Source organism: Eumetopias jubatus, unplaced genomic scaffold (genome assembly GCF_037043125.1).
Source record: "Eumetopias jubatus isolate StellerSeaLion01/CBP00866 unplaced genomic scaffold, mEumJub1_p1.0 scaffold_9, whole genome shotgun sequence".
Taxonomy (NCBI): Eukaryota; Metazoa; Chordata; class Mammalia; order Carnivora; family Otariidae; genus Eumetopias; species Eumetopias jubatus.
The window spans coordinates 128,362,198-128,375,972 of NW_028274815.1; the positions used below are offsets into that span (position 1 = coordinate 128,362,198).

General features: G+C 54.7%; 1 protein-coding gene across 2 annotated transcripts in view; it reads right to left on the bottom strand.

Annotated features, from left to right (window-relative positions):
* Window positions 1-13,775, bottom strand: part of PREX1 (phosphatidylinositol-3,4,5-trisphosphate dependent Rac exchange factor 1) — a 177,450-nt gene that overhangs the window by 34,978 nt on the left and 128,697 nt on the right. For both annotated transcript variants that reach the window (XM_028125219.2, XM_028125220.2), the window contains exons 14-16: window positions 13,668-13,743; window positions 5,153-5,225; window positions 416-558 (exon numbers count right to left, since the gene is read on the bottom strand). In XM_028125219.2, the coding sequence (XP_027981020.2) occupies window positions 416-558; window positions 5,153-5,225; window positions 13,668-13,743 (292 nt within the window). The remainder of the gene's footprint in view (window positions 1-415; window positions 559-5,152; window positions 5,226-13,667; window positions 13,744-13,775) is intronic.

Sequence of the window (13,775 nt, forward strand, 5' to 3'; positions counted from 1 at the left end):
ACAGGATTTGGAGGGCTACGTTGGAGAAATAGCTGAACGGGCTGGTAAATGTTCTCCCTCAACTGCAAGGGTATTTACAGCAACTGCACATGGACAGGGCACCACCAGAAGACCAAAGGCTTTGGTATCCCGAATGAGCCATGTCAGGGGGCCAACGTCCCTGCACGACGCTAAGCTGGGACGTGGGGTGGGCAAGGGGAGAAGGAAAGGAGAGGAAAGGGAGCCAGCAAGCCCAATCTCTTCATAAAGAAGGTAGTCTTGGCCAATGAAGTGTCGCCAGCCACCCCCTGGAATTCCCATACTCGGGTGCTCCAAGTTGAGCCCGACTTCTCTAGACGTAATCAGCAGGTCACCCAGCTCCTGGGCTGCAGCTGGGCCTGGGAAGGCAGATGTAGCGCTTCAGAGCTGCTCCTACCAGCAGGCGCTTGGCCAGGATGTTCTCCACCAGCTTGAAGTCGTTGCGAAGCTGTTTGTTCTTGCAGCTGGTCCCCTCCATCTCCTCGTCTGCGTGGAATCGGAAGTACTGGGACTCATCCTTGAACTCGCTCTTCTCCAGCACTGCAAACACATCATCAGGCTTGCATGGGGAGGCTCAGCAGCGCCTGCCAACGGGCAACCATGGGCCGGAACCAACCCCTAGAACAAGTCTGCTTTGGCGAGCATGGCGTTTTATTAAAGGGAATCATGGGCCAACACTAACGGATTAGGATACTTCGCATAGACGTCTGGCTTTCCGACGTCTCTTGAAAAGTCTGTAACTTGCCCCACCTGATATAAAGACATATTACAAAGCCACAGTAGCAAAAACAGTGTGGAATGATGGCAGAAACAGATAAAGAACCAGTGGAAGGAAACAGAAATCACATAAGAGGACCGTGTGTTTATGGGAACTTAGCGTATGATACTGACGACCAAATGGAGTATTCTGCAGAGGATGTAGGGAAAAAGTGACTCCCTTGGGGAAAAAAAATAAAATTGGATCCCTACCTCAAACCATGTATCACAATAAACTCCTGATGGTTTAAGACCTAACTATGAACAGGGAAACCAAAGCTCACCAAACAAAATGCAAAATATCTTTGTCCTAAGGCAGAAAAAGATTTCATACAAGACGCCGCCCCCCCCAAAAAAGCAGTATAATAAAATTAAGGGCTTCAGTTCAATAACAAGACCATAGGCAAATGGCAGATTCAAAAATAACTGTAATGTCTAAAGCCAACAAGGAATAAATATCTAGAATATACAAGAAACTCCAACAAATCAACCAGAGGCAGCGAGAAACAGATAAATGGGCAAAGGATATGAACAGGCAATTTCCAGATGGGGAAACCCAAGTGGGCAGCAAGTAGGTGCAAAGGAGTTCAACCTCACCAATAATCAGAAACGGACCACAATGAGACACTTTAGAATGAGGACTAGCAAACTCAGGCCCTATAAGCCAGATCCAGCCCACTACCTCTTTTCATAAATAAAGTTTTATTGAAACACAGCCACATCCATTTATTTACTTATTGTCTGGAGTTGCTTTCATGCCACAGTGACAGAGCCGAATAACTGCAAAAGGCCGTATGGCCCACCAAGCCTAAAATATTTCCTATTTGGGCCTTTACAGGAGAGGCTGTCTGACCTCTGTTCTAGAAGGCAGGAAAATGAATACAAATAACCAGCAACAACCAGCATGTGATCTGGTCCCTGTAGATTACAATTTAACTAAGTATCTACCAGTGCCGGGCACACTGTGGATGCAAGCTTTGGTTCATTTACTCCTCAGATGAGGAAGGATTTGCTGTACCCCTTTTACAGGTAGGGAGACTAAGGCCCAGAGAAGCTAAATAAGCTGCACAAGGTCACAGAGCGGGCAGGCTCCTCCTTCTCACCATACGGCCCAGCCTGGCCTGCTAGATGGGGACAGGGGTGAACTACAGCAAGGAGGCTAATCCAGGCTCGGTGTGGGGAAGGCAGGGTCTGAAGTCAGAGGGCCCCTGAAAGAAGCAAAGCCAGCTGCCTGAGGTTCGAGATGTCCCCACCATGGCTGAAGACAGAGGCTATCCACCGATTTGGTGACTACATGAAAAGCAGGAGGAGGCGATCCTTTCTTTCTCCTCCTTTCCCAGGACATGGAGCTGTTTGTGCCTTCCTCCAGCCGCCCGTACTACCTCTTTGGAGAAAACAGACACACAAATTGCTGCTTTGCCCAGAGCTGGGGAGCCAGGGCCCAGGGGCCGGCTGGCTGTTCACCTCCACCATAAACACGAGGCTGACAGTCTCTGGGAGTGGGAGCATGAAGCACGATGTTGTGTCTCGGCGGAAATGTTTGGGGCAACAGCAGGAATCCCAGAGTCCAGGAGCTCAGCCAGGTGAGGTCCCACCACTCGCTGGATGTAGGCTTTGCTCAAGGCCACTGGCCAGGTTCAAACCCCTGCCAGCCCTGGCCCGACTTCATTTCCTCCTAGCCTCTCTGAGCCTCTGCCCGCTCATCTGTGGGGATCCTAACAGCATCAACTTCCAGAGGGGTGGGGGATGAGACGGTGAGCCTCAGTTTCCCCTAAAGGGCACTTCAGGGCCCAGGAGCTCAGGTCAGACACCACAGGAGGCGCCCCCGGGCCCCACCTCCACCCTCCACTCGGCACCCTAACCTGCAGCAGCCACAACCTTGGGATTCAGCCCTTTCCTATTTTAGCTTATTTCTGAGGTCGTGGCAGGGACAGGAGAGCAGGGGCCACGCCCTGCAATTTCCCTCCCTGAGGGGTCCCGAGGGTGTTGGCGCTGCCTGGGAGTCACACACACACACACACCCCGCAGAATGTCCTCAGCCAGCAGCCTTCCCAGAATAGCTGCTGGGGTGGACCCCTAATTACTCTCACCCACAAATGAGAGGTTCTGCCCAGCTGATTGGCGGGAAGGATGGAGCTGTCAGAGGGCCCCGCGGGGAACAGAGTGGCTTCTGGGAATGAGGGACTTTGGTGAGGAGCTGATGGACGGGAATGACCCTGGCTGGGCCTGACCTGCCTGTCTCTGCTGGTGAAACAGGCAGCTGGGAGTGTGTCCTCACCCCTAACCCCACAGAGCTGTGAGCAGGCTGGGCTCACAGGAGGAGGGGATCCATTGGAAAGATAAGGAAACAGAGGCCCAGAGAGGGGCAGAGTCTTACTGGGGAGTCAGCCGAGTCAGGGCTCGAACAAGGCCTGCCGGCTCCAAGGCAGGGGATGTGCCTGGGGACCTGTCATCTTGCTGGCACAGCTCTCATCCTGTCGAAGGGACAGCAAACCCAGCAGCTAGACCACGGGTAGAAAACTATGGCCCACGGCCTGTGTTTCTAAATAAAGTTTTATTGGCACACAGCCACGCCCACTTATTTAAGTACTGCCTGTAGCAACTTTAATGCTACAATGGCAGAGTTGAGCTGTAACAGACCCTGTGACCTACAAAGCCTAAAATACTTACTATCTGGCCATTTGCAGCGAGGGATCGCTGACCTCTGAGTTAGAGCACAGAGCAGAAGCTAGAAGGAGGAATGGCCAAAAGACCTGCCAGAATCTCACCCCTTCCCTGGACCACCAGGGCCCACACCACATCAACCCTCCCCTGGCCTCTCGATTTCCCCCCTCACCCCCGCAGACATCCTCCACGGCCCTCCTCTGCTCAGAACCCTGCCGGGACTCCCACCGCACTAGAGTTAAAGCCAAAGTCCTCCTCACATGCCCACACTGCTCCAGAACATGGGCTTATTTCATTGCTTGATTCACGTACACGCACGCACGCACGCACACACACTAGGCTGTGAGCTCCCGAGGATGGGACTCTCATCTGCCTCGTTCACCGCTCTGTCCCCGGAGCCTAGCACGGTGCCTGCACCAGGAACTCAAGGGCTAGAGAAGAACAGCATGAACAAAGACACAAGGGAAGCATGGAATTAGTCTGACAGGGAGAGAACAGCTCCAGGAAGAAGCGTGAATCTGAGCTAAGCATGGAGTGATGAAGGAGCGGAGCAGTTAGGCTGGGGTGTTTGGGGAGGCCTCGGGAGGTGCGAACCAAACAGAAACACTGAGTAAGTCGGGGGCGTGAGGCAGGTATGGTACTCCAAGCCAGGGAAACTGCAAGAGGCAAAGCCCTGGGGAATGTTCTAAAAGGAGAAGAAAGGCTCCTTGGTGGGAGTTAAAGTCTACCTGTCCTGCTGAAAGGGTAGGAGACTCAGGGCTCCTCCAGGGCCAGCAAGTGGGAAGGTCACAGAGCTCAGTGGCCAAGCATGTGGCCCATGAAGCCCGCCTGCCTGGGTTCAAATCCCAGCTCTGACTTGCTGTGTGACCTTGAGCAGGTCTCTTAACTATCTGGGCTTCCATTTCCTCATCTATAAATAGAGATAATATTAATACCAACATCAAAGGATCATTTCAGGATTAAACTAATTAATACATGGGGAGTGCTCAGGAGGAGGCCAGGCCCAGAGAGCGTTAACTTCTATTTTAATTTGAAATGGTGACAGTGGAACCGGTTTCTCCCTCCTGCCCATCTTCCCACCTCAGGATCATCTCAGGACTGCCCACCTCTCAACCCCTCCTCCGTGCTCCTCCAGTGGGAAGGAGAGTGACCTAAGGGGTCAGGCCGGGAAAAGCGGTGCGAACATCCCTGCCCGGCTCCCTTCCTCTCTCACTCACAACCTGCCCGTCCTCTGTCCACACAGACCCCTCTTCTCTCCTCCCCGTGGAAGCCCGTGGGCCAGGCCCGCATGATCCAGTCTCACCGCCCACCCGGAGGTCACATCCCATCCAGGAGAAGGGCCCAGGAAGTCCACAGATTTGACCTCAAATCCAGTCCAGTTTTCCAGCCAAGCATTACCAGCCATCTTGGTCCCTACTGAACCCGAGGTGATGTTGCCACCAGTGCAGAAGTGGGAGGGGCGTGGGGGGGGATTCCTGAGCCACCCCAAACCCCACGCTTGGGTCTACAGGCCCAAGACCCGGCATCTAGCCTGGGCTCCCCCAGGAGCAGGCTGAGCAGCCTCCAGCCCACCATTTGCTCTCTCTGGGCCTCAGTTCCCCCCGTCCCGCCCCCCCAAAATGCCCCAGTGACCAGGGTCCCTACTAGCTTTTCTGTTCCAGGACATACCCACCCCATCCCCAGGAGGCTGGCCTGAAGGGAAGGGGCAGGTTACCGTGGTGCATGAAGCCATTGTTGCACAGGCCCACGCCAAGTGCCACGGCCTCTTCCCGCGTCTGGCAGTCACCCTGGAACGGAACAAGAAGGGGAGGGTGTTAGGTGAACCAACACTGGAGGGGCTGAGTGAGTCTGCGCAAAGCCCACCATCACCCCTAGAACAGAGGCTCCACTGGGACAGGGATCTGTGTCTGCTTTATGGACTCTAGTATTGACCAAACATGCCTCTGACTATTATGAATAAACCCCAAACAAATAAATTAATAATAGTTGGGATAAATCCATTGTGTATCGTGTTATAAACACCACAAAGAAGAAATGGAGATTTTATGTGGCAAATATTGTTGGTTGCCTAGCAATAACCCTTTCCCCAATACCACACCAGTAATGAAGATGGGGATGCATCCAACTAGAGGATCACAAAACCCAGCTCCCTTGCAGCTAGAGGGGGCCAATGAGATATAAGCAGAAATCACTAGTAGGGAGCTCTGGAAAAACGCTTTGTCCCTGACCCTTCTTTTTTTCTTCCTCCTCCTTGGAACAAAGATGTGATGGCTGGAGTTCCTGAAGTCATCCTAGACCACAGTATGACCCGGAATCAAAACATGCTAAGGATGGCAGAGCAGGAAGAGAGAGAAAGTGTGGTCCCCCAAAGGTCTCATGAGGCTGCCCTAGCAGCTCTAGACCACCCACCTCTAGGCTTGTCTCATAGCAAAGGAAAATCAACCCCTAATTTTTATCAGCCTCTGTAGCTGGGTCTTTGATACTAGCAATGAAGTCCGAATCCTAACTGACCGAGCTATAGTCAGTGAGACACCTGGAGAAGTCTACCAGGGGATTCTGGAAAACACCTTCCTCCCTGATAAAAAGGAAAAGCAGTACCACACCCCCCTACCGAGGACAAAGTCACACGAGGAAGTGATATATGTCGGGCTAAGGGGCTATCCAGTGACCAAAGTGGCAGACAGTGCTGATGATAGCAGAGTGAAGGACGGAAGGTTCTTGACACGCAGTATGACTGTATGGGCACAATTATCTACTTGGGCTACTGTTTAGTTGAGTTCTCTGTTCTTGCAAATGAACACACTCCTAACTAGTACAACTGAAGTCTGGTTTGTCTCAGGGCTTTTCTAAGGAAGTGACATCCAACCCCAAACTGAAGTATGAAAGGTCATAGCATACTGGGCCCACCTTTGGGGCCGACTCTCCCATGTGGAATGTCGTCTTGGTGGGACAGCCCCTCAGAGTTTTTCACCACCACCACCAAGCCCCCCACCACCCAAGCTGAGGACACATGATCCGTGCAAAGCTACAGTGATAGTCCCTGACCTGGGAACATGACCTGGAGGAGGCGGAGCCCAAGGACAAGGGACAGCTCGTGTGGTTCTCCCCGAGAGCAGTGCCCTGAAGACGAGGCCCTCAGCTACCGCTCCCAAGAAGCTGGGCATCGCCTGGTGCCGCTTCTTTCTAAGGCAGGCTCCTGGGTCTCCCCCTGACTCTGTGGGTGCTCTTTACCCTTCTGTGAGCCGTCTTCTTTCCCCCTGCCCCTCCTTAAGTTAGCCAGAATCTGTTTCTGGTCCTTGCAAACCCAACAATCTCAGTTCATCAGGGAAACCATGGGAGCTGTGTGGTGCGGTTGGGGGCGGGGGGTGGGGGGAGCAGCTGGGTGACAGGCAGAGAAAACAGCACGGACAAAGGTCCGGGGGTGGAATGAAGCCTGCGGCACAAAAGGCAGCCTGGCCACCAGGGAGAGGGTGAGTGAGCTCCATCAGGACAAGGAGTTTGATCTGCTGTGTTCCCCAGGGAATCCCAAGGGCCTAGAACTCAGGTCTGGCATACAGGAGGCACTCAATAAATATTTGGCGATGGAAGAAAGGTGCTGTCAGCAGGGGCCAAATCCTACAGGAGCTTGTGGTCACAGGTCAGTGAGCTTCGACTACACTCGGATGGCCACGGGGCCCGACAGCCTCTCATTTAAAGGACTCCCAAAGTGAGAAGCTGTTTCGAGAGGCAGTCGCCTCGACTGTCCCCCAGCCCCTCTGCCAGCAGCCGAGGGGCCAGAGAGGGAATTGCCCATCTAAAGGAGAGACAGATGCCAAGGGGCTGCAGGACTCAGCCTGCCAAGGCTGCGGCTAAGACTCAGAGCACGGGGCCTGGCGCAGCCACTGGCCTCGGGATTTCACGCACCGGCCAACTGGAGGAAGACCAATCTCTCCTGTGGGACCCCAGGCCAGCGGCCAGAGGGCTGCATGCACAGAGCCCCACCAGGGGAGGTGGCCGTCCATGAGAGAGGCTGCATCCGGAGCAGCCACCCCCCAGCTGCGCGGGGACAGCAGGGGAGGCAAAGCTGGGGCCCAGGTGGCAAGCAGGCCCCCGCTCGGCAGCCTGGGAGGCCGCGGCAAGCGTCTGGAGCCCACCTGGCTTTCTGAGGCACTCACAATCCGGGCTCCCAGCCCATCCCTGCCCCCCTGCCCCCAGGGCCCTGGGGTGACCCACAGGGAGGTTCCTAAAGTTAGAATAACAGCAGGATTCTCAAGTTAACCATGGAATACGCCCACCCTGGACACCTGAAAGGTTAAGCCCCCTACCCCACATCCCGCCAAGTTGTGGGAAAACCTCAAATCACCGTTTTCGCCCCTCCCGGAGGAAGGCACGGGCACACTGCACTGCCACGCTCCCCTCATCTCCCCCACCCGCCCGCTAGCCCCCGTGCTGGGGCTCCAGCCACGCTGGCCTCCTTGCCAGTCCTTCCACAAACTACGTGCCCCCACCTCAAGGCCTTTGCACTTGCTCTTTCCTCCCCCTGGAATGCCCTGTCCTGGCTTTTTAGGTCTCAGTGCCCAAGTCAGCTCCTCAGAGGACACCCTAAACTAGTCCCCCACCCCTCACCCCTGTGCATCCTCTCAGCCAATGTTCACCCCGTTACATTCATGACCTTGTAGGATCCCAGTGCTGCACCTGTCACGGTCTGAAACAAACTCACCCCTTCGCGCCACTGCTCTCGGGAGAATCAGCACCAACTATTCCGTGTCCTTGGGTTCCTCCAGGTGAGTGAGTAGGGTTTAAGGTCTGTCTCTCACTAGAACATCGGCTCCACATGGGCAGCAGCGGTTCCCGTCAAGGTTACCCATCTCCCCACGGCATCTAGCACTCAGGGAGCCACAAAACATCCCTATCGAGAAGCACCTGGGATGCCAGTGGCAGAGACAGAGCTGGCCCGGGCGATGGAACACTCCGGGGGGTCAGTGCAGCGGGCACTCCGGGCACATTTCTGCTGCGCCAGCACAGGAGCCGGCACCCCCGTGCCCTCCCGCGCCCGGCTCCTGGCCCGTCCCTGCTCCCCCAGCCCCCTGGCCCACCGACCTGCTGCCCTCCATCTGACGGCCGCTGCTTGGGGCGTCCTCAAGCCCGGGCAGCGCAGACCAAAACCCACGGAGCAGAGAAGTGCGGAAAGCAAACTCTGGACCTGGTTTCCCCAGGCTCACATCCCTGCAGGGCCCTGGCTGTGACCGTGGGCAAGCCCTAAACTCTCCGAGCTTCACTTCCTCGCTGGTTATTTTTTATTCCCAGATTTTGCCCTTCGTTTTCTTTCTTTTCTTTTTTTTTTTAAAGATTTTACTTATTTATTTGAGAGAGACTGAGACAGAGACAGAGAGCACGAGCAGAGGGAAGAGGCAGAGGGAGAAGCAGGCTACCCCCGCTGAGCAGGGAGCCTGACGCGGGGCTCGATCCCAGGGCCCCGGGATCATGACCTGAGCCGAAGGCAGACGCTTAACCGACTGAGCCCCCCGGGCGCCCCTGCCCTTCATTTTCCAAGGCCTCTGCCACCCCTGAGTGGTGCTCCCCGACCAGACCCCCCAGTGTAGGCTCCAATCGACACTGAGAGCTAGTACTACTATTATTGTTATTTACTCCTATCAAGGCGTCATGACAGCCCCCCACACGCAATCTTACAGGAGTGCCACATGTCTGTGTGTCCTGCGGCCTCAGTTTCCTCATCAGCAAGACAGGAATCGTACCTGCGTCTCCCTCAGGTTGTTGTGGGGAGTAAATGAGATGCTAGCGCACAGACAGGATGAGAACAGACACGGAACACCGCCTGTCTACAGGAGGGCTCATCACCCCCTCACCCTCAGAGTTAAAAGGTAACTCGGACTCGTCCGAGGCGTGGGGCCCTCCCCCAGCCTCAAAGAATGAATTCTGAGAAATTCTAAGCCACTCTCATCAATCCCTGTCCTGGTCCCCCAGGGAGCGGTTTAGGGCTGCATGTGGGACCCATCTGGCCAATGAGACTCAAGGGGAAGACCACTGGGGAGGGGGGGGACTGGGGGAAGTTTCCTCCTGCAAACAGAGCGAGAAAGCTCTCTCCAACTGCTCCTGTTGCCTGCCTTTGGCCATAGGTCTACGTAGATGTGATGCCTGGAGCCATGGCAACCATCTTCTGACCACAGGGCAACTGGCAAGAAAACAGCAAAACAGAAAGATGGGAAGAGCCCGGGTGTAAAGGGCATTGTTGAGCTCTAGGACCGTGAACTGGGGATGCCTAGTTACGTGAGAGAAGAAGGTCTTTACTGTGTAAGTCAGATTTCCTGTTATATGCAGCCAAAAGCATTTCTAGCTGATCCAGTGGGTTTCAATGAACATTTTGTTCCAAGGACTAGAATGATCTAGAAGGTCAAAATGAAGATGCAGTCAAAGCAAAATTACCCTCCCAGGCTACACAAGTATGTATTTCCTTCTTGAATTCCTTGCTAAGTCACAAAGGGGGAATAACTCTTGAAATCAAAGCTCACCATAACCAGTCCTCAAGGACATCTCCTCATCACCAACCTCTCCCCGACAGCGGCCCCCACACACACCCTCCTGCCCCTTTCCCAGAGCCATATACCAGCTGTCTTCCAGCCATTTCATGGAAGTCATCCCCCTGCGTCAGCTCCAGTTAGCTTCCCTGGGTCCTCAGACCAGGCGAGGCCATGGCAGGTCTGCCGAAGTGACAGGCACCTGTGTGGTCAGCTGCCACCTTCATTCCACCACCCTTCTGCCTCCACTTGTGATGAGATGCTTGGGGCGGGGGGGGGGGGGGGGAAGCTGGTTCTCCTCCTTGTCGGAGAGCTCCAGGATGCAGTCCTGAGTGCCCCCAGCTCAGCCTCAAGCCAAGCACCTTGGGGTCTTGGAGACACATCTCTGTCTCACCTCCCGTACCCTATCCACCCATCAATAAACTCTGTTAGGTCTACCTCCAAAAACTCCAGAATCTGAGCATGTCTCCCACCCTCCCCACGGTCACCCAGTTCCCAGGCACCCTGTTTTCCTGCCTGGAGTTCTGCAGTTGTCTCCTCCCCAGGCTCCCTTCTGCCGACCCCGTCCCCCTACAGCCCGTGCTCCACCTAAGTCAGTGCTGTCCCCTCTGTGCTCAGAGTCCTGAAGGGGCCCAAGCCCTCCCCAGAGCCCACGAAATGCCACGAGACTGGCCACAGACCAGCTTTCCTCAGCACCTCTACCTCTTGTTCACACCTCCCACTGCCCTCAGCTCACCCCACTTGGAGCCTCCAACTTGCTGTCCCCCCAGAGAAGGCTGCACCCCACGCATCCCCCTGGCTCACTCCCCACCTTCCTTAGGTTTCTGTTCAAATGTCCCCACTCAAGAGAGCCCTCACGGACCCCTGTGAAAACTGCACCACCCCCACCCATGTGAAGGGTAAATGCGCCCCCGCGGCTCCCGCGCACTCTACCCCAAGCACCGTGCTGGCAACTAGCATCAGCCAACACAGGACGGATGTATTTTACTTCTTGTTCTTATTTATCAACAGCCTCCCCAGCCCTCACCAGAATTCAAGACCCACGAGGGCAGGGACTTTTGTCTTAGTCACTGCTGTGTCCTCAGAACCTAAAACCGTGCCTGGTACACAGTCGGTGCTCAAAGAAAGAAAGGGAGGAGCTAATGAGCCCTCTTGTTGAATTGCTCTACACCCTCTCCTGACTCTGCTCATTTAAATACTGCCAAAGCTGACCAGGAACAGAGCGTCTGCGGTGCAGATGCCCCCCGAGCGCCAGGCACGCCGATCCTGCCCCATCCTCCACCCACCCACTGGGAAGTCCAGTGGGCACCCCAAAGGCAGCGCCTTCCCGCGCCAGAGGAGAACGCTGGATTTCCCAGGCACCCGCGGGTTCCTCCGCTGTCTTCTCGTCACTGTAAAGGGTACTTCCTGTCTCCCAGGGCACCACGGCCCCAGGACGCATCCTTGCTTTCCATCCCACCCCAGAGCAGTACATCCCGTGTGCCCCATCTCCAGACATTTCTCAGACCCACTGGCGTCTCACCATCTCGGGGACCCACCTCACTCCCAACTCAGGCCTGGGATTCGCCACTTAGGGCAGAGTCCACATCATGCTTTGAAACCCACACACAGCTGTGGGCACCAGTGGAGCTCGGGCCACAGAGAGGGCCAAGGTGGGGAGAAGCGGCCGTTTCCGAGAGCCCGAACCCAGGCGTGTCTGGGCCCCAAGTGAAGAACCTAAACCACATTAGAAATCACCCCACGTCACCCTCACCTGTGGCAGCACACTCAGGAGATGGCACTCCGGGGATCAGCTCTCCCCTCCCCCCAACACGGGCTGTTTCCCGGTCTTACTGCCCCTGTGCCCCCAAACCCTTCTGCAGGTTCGTCGGCCTTCCACACTGCATGTGATTTGGAGCCCCCTTGAACGCTTTGTGCAGGAGATGAGGAATTAAAATAACAGTTGCGTTTCCTGAGCAATTACTCTGTGCCAGGTGCCAGTCTAAGCACTTTACATGATTAACTCATTGAACCCTCAAAATAATCCAACGGGGAAGGTACTGTTTTAGCTCCACTTGTAGAAAGTGAGGCACAGAGAGGCTAAAAGTCTTATCCAAAATCACTCCGCTAGGAAGACACAGAGCTGGGATGTGACCCACGTCGGCCTGGCTATAAATAAAACATGCTCCGGCCTGGTTTCACTGGATCCTAAGGGGAAGGCAGTGTCACTCCATGGTTAGCGCTCTGCGCTTTCCAGATGTGCAAAACTGAATTCAAACCCGGGGCTGTTTCAAGACCTCCCTGGTCTTAGCATCCCACACCACAGCAAACATATTAAAATACACCCACATCCTACATTAATATGCTGTTTTGGCCCGAAAAAAATTTTTTCAAGGATTTTTCTAAACCTGCTTTTGAAGTTATTTGGCGCCAAGAAACATTTACTTTACAGATTGGCTACGATTTCTAGGCAATCATCAGGAATTGTGTGACATGAGAAAAATCCCACCAGCAAATTGTTTTCAAATGGAACGAGGTTTTTATGAATGCTAAATTTAACAATTAAGGAGGCTGACATAAAGCTGCGCTCTGTAAATGTTTAAACATTTATCCATTTTGATTTCGCAGTTGTCTCCTCGTCTTTGGAGCCAATACGTTCTTTTTACAGACTACAAATCAACATTCTTGTGAGCTCCCTGAAAAGTTCGCAGAACCAGGGTGAGACAGGCCCCTCCCAATCCCAGCTTTGCTGCTACGGGGCTGTGTACCCTTGAACCAAGTGCCTGGTCTCTCTGGGTCCCAGTCCCCCCGTCTATAAATGGGTTGGAGGGCTCAACGCGGTAATGCACAAAACCCAGCCAGGGCCTGGCCCAGAGGAAGCACCCTGGGCGCAGGAGCCAAGAAGTATTGGAGGCAGGCTGCCAGAAGTTTCCATAGCATCACATGGGAGCAAACACCTTCGGGAAGCTGTAGCAAAACCAACCAATGCTTGGACTTCCCAAGCCTCTGCCCAGCCCCTGCCCCCTGGCAACTTATGTGAAAAGAATAACTTGGCAAGCTCCCCGTGGAGGCTCCGGTCTGGTGCTTTAGCATGAGACCGACTTGTCCCAGCTCACCCGGGACTGTCCCAGTTTTAACTGGAGGCCTCGAGGTGGCAGCAACCCAAGCGTCCATTAAGTAGACATTAATAGGCAGATAATATTAAATAACAGATACATAAAACGTGGGCGATCCATGCAATGGACTGTTATTTTTCAGCCTCGCAAAGGAAGGCAATTCTGACCCAGGCCACCACATGGATGCCCTGAGGACAGGATGCTGAGCGCCACCAGCCAGCCACAGGAGGACAAAGGCTGTGTGACTCCCGCTCACCCAGGGTACCTGGCGCGGCCAAGGGCCTGGAGACAGAAAGCAGAAGTGAGGTTGTGGGGGGCTGCAGGGAGGGGCGGGTGGGGAGCTGGTGTTGACCGGGGACAGGGTTTCAGTTCTGCAAGATGAAAAGAGCTCTGGAGAGAAAGGGTGGGGATGGCTGCCCAGCGATGTGAGGGGATGTCATGCCACGAACTGCGTGCTGAACAGTGGTTACGACAGTTAAGTGTGACGTGTATTTTACATGAGTAAAAACTAGAGAAAAAACTGTTTAAAGAAATTTCAAGGTCCACAGCCCGGTCAGCCCCCGCCTGAGTGCTGGGCAGAATGAGCGGGCTGCTCAGACGCGGCGGGGGGAGAGCTCACCTGAGCCAGCAGCCAGTCCACCAGCTTGCTCCCGGGCAGCACGGACTTGTACGTCTTCAGGTGGTAATCGCGGTCTCTGCGGGGGGACGGAGTGCACGTGAGCACATC